Source organism: Coloeus monedula (assembly GCF_965178545.1).
Source record: "Coloeus monedula genome assembly, contig: HAP1_SCAFFOLD_71, whole genome shotgun sequence".
Lineage (NCBI taxonomy): Eukaryota > Metazoa > Chordata > Aves > Passeriformes > Corvidae > Coloeus > Coloeus monedula.
Window position 1 is genome coordinate 1,255,716 of NW_028120822.1, and position 5,041 is coordinate 1,260,756.

Consider the following 5,041-nt stretch of genomic DNA (forward strand, 5'->3'; position numbering starts at 1 on the left):
CCTTAAAAAACTACAATAAGTACAGCTTACTGAAGAATTACATTAAGTCCCTAACAGGCTCGTTTTTTGGACTTGGAGGTATGCCAAGCAACCTCTGTCAGTTCATAGTCTTCTGTAAGGATGTGCAGGTGGAGCCAGTTTCTGCCTCGTAGACGTAGGAACATTGCAACAGCACCGTGGTAAGCTGAAAGGTGAAGGGCAAGGCCACGCAGAGATGTGTGTCTGCACAATGAATTAATGTGCCGCAGCATCTTCCTTCCGCAGGAACAGGAAAGCAGCTTCAGGATTGCCAGTGAAAAAAGCAAGAATTATGCAGTGCTCACGTGGCTGCCATCGGGTGGGAGCCCCCCCAGCACAGCTCTGTGCAGGGAATTCCTCTCAGTGGTTGGAGAGCAGCATCCAGAGGCGGAATCGCAGCTGACCGTAAGCTCGCATCGCCTCTGCGTGGGCGGCCGGATCTCGGGCCAGGTGCTCAAAGAGGTTGAGTGGCTCGACCGTTCGCATTGCCGGCGGCAAGCTGATCTCCTCAGGAAGCCTCTGGTTGCCCAGGACAAAGTGCTCCAGGCATTTCAACTGCAGGCAGCGGCGCAGGTATGCCATGATGTCCCACAGCCGCCGCGCAAATTCCCTCCTGCGCCACTGGGACAGCGGTACGGTGGTCAGCACGTGCATGACCACAGTCTTCCAGGTCAAGCTGGAAAAACCTGTGCCCCTCAGGATGCAGGTGAAGAGCTGCAGGCATTTCAGGTGCAAGCTCTCACACGGCACCTGCCTGGCGACGTGCTGGAAGAATTTTGCCTCTGCCACAGCGTACGTCTCAGGCCACGCTGTGCTTGCGATGGAGTCGGCCTCGGCGGGCTGGCTGCTCACAAAGATGCTGGAGCCGCCTTTCTGGGCCTCTGTGGGCTGGCTGACCACAAAGATGTCGGAGTCCCCGTGGCGCACCCCAAACAGCATCTCCACCATCAGGCTCTTCTTGCCTTTGCTCAGCCGGAATTGGCAGGACCGGCTGCAGGGCTGAAACACCAAGTGCCATGAGTACGACTGAGGCAAATGCAGCCACGAGCATCTCACCAGCTGGTAGAACCAGTGGGAGGTTTTCTCCACGTCCAGGTAGGAGCCGGTGCAGAGTGTCTCTAGGAGGCTGGGCTTCTGCTTCCGCCGCAGCTCCTCCTGCGAGTGGTGCAGGAAGCACAACAGCTTCTCGCCCAGCTGCTCCCTCTCGCACGTGCACACCAGCTCCACACGGACGCAGAAGGTCCTTGCTGCCATCTGCCCTGCACTGTTCAGCTCCAGGTGGAAGGCGTGTCCCGGTGGGGGATTCAGTGGGACCAGCACGCGGTACACCACATCCTGCTCACGGGGACTCCAACCCTCAAAGGCACTGCCCACCCCGATGGCTTCTTGAGGCACCGGGTAGAAACTATTGCTCACGCTGTCAATAAAGACACGCGTGAAGCTCTCCATCAGCTCAGCTGCCACTGAGCGACCTCTCTCCACGTCCTCGACAGGACACTGTATGCGATCCACTAAAAGGATCCCTCGCTTATTCCCAACGTCACAGGCGTCTTCTTCCTCTTCAATTCCACCACTGCTGCCTTTGTCCTTGCCAGCAGCACCACTGCCTTCTTTTTCACTGGCAGCCACATTTCCACCTTCTTCTTCTTTTCCATCTTCATTCTTCTCGCCTTTCACATTCGCATCCCTGTTTTCCTGATCCTTCCCATTCCAATCAGTGGCTCTGTGTTCACTGGAATGACTGTCTTCCTTCAGCTTCATATTGCTGCTTTCTCCTTCATTTATCTTATCAACACCTTCTTCAGTTGAAGCAACATTGCCATGTTCCTCTCCATTTCCATTTTCATTCTTTTCTCCCTTCCTATCGGCAGCACTGGCTTTCTCATCTTTGTCTCCAAGATTGCTTTCTTCATTTCCAATGTCCTTCTTTTCTTCCTCAGTTGCAGCAAAACCACAATGGTCTACTGCATTCTCACCATCACGGCTGTCTTCTTGTCCTGTCCAATCACTGCTTCTTTGTTCACTGGCATCACTGCTTTCCTGCACTTTCACATCCGCTTTTTCTTCCTTTCCATCTTCACCTTCACGTACGTCATCGTTGCCTGCTTTCATATACGCATCATCGGTTTTTTCTTCATTTCCATCTCCTTCTTCTTCCTTTCCAGCATCCTTGTCTGGCTCCACCTTCACATCCTTGTTTTCTCCTTCATTTGCTTCATCTAGGTCTTCCACACCTCCAGTAACATTGCCAGGTTCTTCTTCATTTCCTTCAGCAGTATTGTCTCCTGGCATATTCCCATCACTCCAGCCTTCATCTTTCCTTGCGTCATGGCCATCATCACTTTTAACATCACTGTCTTTCTTCAACTTCACATCTTCATCTCGTTCATTGGCATCATTGTCGTCTCCTTCATTTGCAGCCACAGGACTGCCTTCTCCTTCATTTCCGCTGCCACTGTCATCTGCCTCCACAGTCACATCAATGTTTTCTCCATCTCTCTCGGAATCCAAACTGTCTTCTTCCTTTTCTTTTTCCTTCTCCTCTCCCAAGGTCTTGCAGGAGGTCTGGTCCTTGCCGCTGCTGTTGGTTTTGCTGGCTTCAGGACTCCTCCTGCAGCTAAACCACAGGCCCAAGAGGAGCAGGAGTCCAGCAAGAGCCCAGAATGGCCACTGCTGCAGGGCACCAAAGAGCAGGGCTCCCCAGCCCTCGTCCTGCTGCTCCGGGGGCCCTTGCTCCAGCTCCTGCAGCAGCCGAGCCATCTCGCGGTCGAGCAGCTCCTCACGCTCCTGCATTCGCCGGTGCGTGGCCTCATCCAGCCCATCCCCAGCTGGCTGGGGGTACTGGATCAGGCTTTGCACGAGCACGAAGAGCAATGACAATAAAGCCATGGTCTGCAAGAGGACACACAGAAGGGGTTCAGTAGGGCCGGAATGGAGGCAGCCAGTGCAGGGCAGGAGCCACGGGGATGTGGCAGCAGGAAGGAGAGGCCCCGGCAGCTGGCAGGAGGCAAGGCCTGCACCGCTGCCCCAGCAAGCACCGAGCCTGAGCAAGGCGCTCCCGCCAGGGGCTGGGCCCTGGACGCAGGGACAGAACACACGCCCCGGGTGCCAGCGCTTCTGCCCCAGCCCTCCCCCAGCCCTGCCTCCCCACCGCCTGTGGGCACTCACCGCTTGCCCAGGCTCTACTGGGGGCAGCGTCAACCAATGGGGCCTTTTATAGCTGCCCCCATTGTGACACGGCCCCTGTGCTGTCACAGGCCCCAGAGCGCATCACAGGCCAGCCCCACCCGCCATCCCCAGCCCGGGAACTGCTCATGGCCCTGGGCACCCAGAGCCTCAACAGACACAAAGTGCAGACCCATCAGTTGTGAACCTGGGAACCCCAGAGCTTCCCTGTACAAAGCAGGCACAAGCGCCCTCCCACACAAACCCTTGTCAAATATAAATTTGTGTGACATGATCCGTGGATGCTCTTGGTATATAGGTGTAAGCTTTTATTTAATCTTGGAGGGGGACATTTTTTATTAATAATATTTATATTTATTACTTTTGGGGCAGGATGTCATATAGGCTAATGTTTTGTTACAGATTTAGTGAGAAATCTTTCTGAAAGAAATCCAGGCTGCTTGAATGATGCACAGGAAGACGTAACACCCTCCTTAAAGAGGCCCAGTAAGTTAATTACAAAATTTTGGTGTCTTCAACAACCTCTCAGCTCTTAAAACTCTATGGTTCAACACAGTGCAAAATTCTGGGATAGCCAGGATTTTGTTCAGAAAGTAGAATGTCTCATTTTTCAAATTTGTAGCAAAGATGTACATCTGTCACTCCCACCATCTTCAAAATTGTCTGCCTTAAACAGAGTTAACCAATCTCTCTGACTTGTCTGATATTGCACTGGTTTATTAAAGGAAATTCTGACTCTTTCTGCTATCTCTGTGTATTTATCTCCAAAGGACTGTGAGTATGGAAGAGTCATCCCTTATGTTCCTCAGCTCTTCTTTGGGGAACTCACCTACAAATGGAACTGCAGAAATGGGGAGGGAGGAAAAGGAAACAGGATGTGAATCGAGCACCTGCATAGTGACCACAGATGTCCACTGCTAGACAGACACTGATGTCAGGCAGATCATGCCCTCCAAATAGTGCTCAGAAAGAGAACAAGTTTGGGATTTCTGAAACTGCTCTGAATTGGATTTGCTTAAACAGATGTCATTAGTAAAAGCAATCAAAGAAAGAGTTTTGATCCCTCTTCCAAGCTGATGCCACTTATCATGTATCTTCCCTGCATTCTTCTAGGGAAGCTGTTTTTGATGTTGTCCTGTCCTTCTTTTTATAAGGGAGCAAAAATACTTTGTTAAGTATTACTCTTTCAGTTTTGTTTCCTCTCCTCTTCTGAGATACAGTAAAGTGAACATTCAGCAGAATAGTTTTGTATTTTTTGAACACAATTCTTCTTTTATCCAACTGAGGCCCTTCTGTGATCATGAAAAAACAGAAACTGTTGTGAACTACAGTTTACACTCATAAGAGGTTGACATGGGTCAGTTCTCCAAGGTTATTCTTAGTTCAACTGCTGTGTAAACTGTTGATGTCACTGACTGGAGGCTGCTCTTCAGGACATTATAGATATGATAATTATATGACAGAAAATGCAACATATCGTTGAATCTGACCTTCAAGTTCACTAGCTTAAAAAAGGAAAAAAGTGTCTGTAAGAAATTTGCTGCTTTTCCCATTACTAAGATGTAATAGATGCCTTCAAGTTTATACTCAGTCGACAGCATATACACATGGACAGCAGTGCCCATCCATCTTCAAGCTAGGGTACATTTTAAGTGTCAATGATCACTGCCTCCAGAAAGCATTTTTGAGACAAAACAGGCAAAGTCTTTTGCATATCTAGACAATCATCCAATACTAGGATCTTCACTCCCACATAAACACTTCATGTTTTTCCACAGAGGAATCTGAGATAGATTTTTCTGAGAAATAACAAACCACCAAAAATTAATTAAATGAC

At 50.1% G+C, this 5,041-nt stretch overlaps 1 protein-coding gene across 1 annotated transcript; it reads right to left on the minus strand.

The window, feature by feature from the left end:
• Positions 1 to 378: 378 nt before the first annotated feature.
• LOC309585560 (inositol 1,4,5-trisphosphate receptor-interacting protein-like 1) lies at positions 379 to 2,907 on the minus strand (the record flags this gene model as incomplete). The annotated part of the gene is made up of 3 exons (XM_082303522.1): positions 379 to 1,673; positions 2,028 to 2,120; positions 2,625 to 2,907. The coding sequence occupies 3 exons, from the start codon at positions 2,905 to 2,907 to the stop codon at positions 379 to 381; spliced, it is 1,671 nt and encodes a 556-aa protein (XP_082159648.1).
• Between the last annotated feature and the right edge of the window lie 2,134 nt (positions 2,908 to 5,041).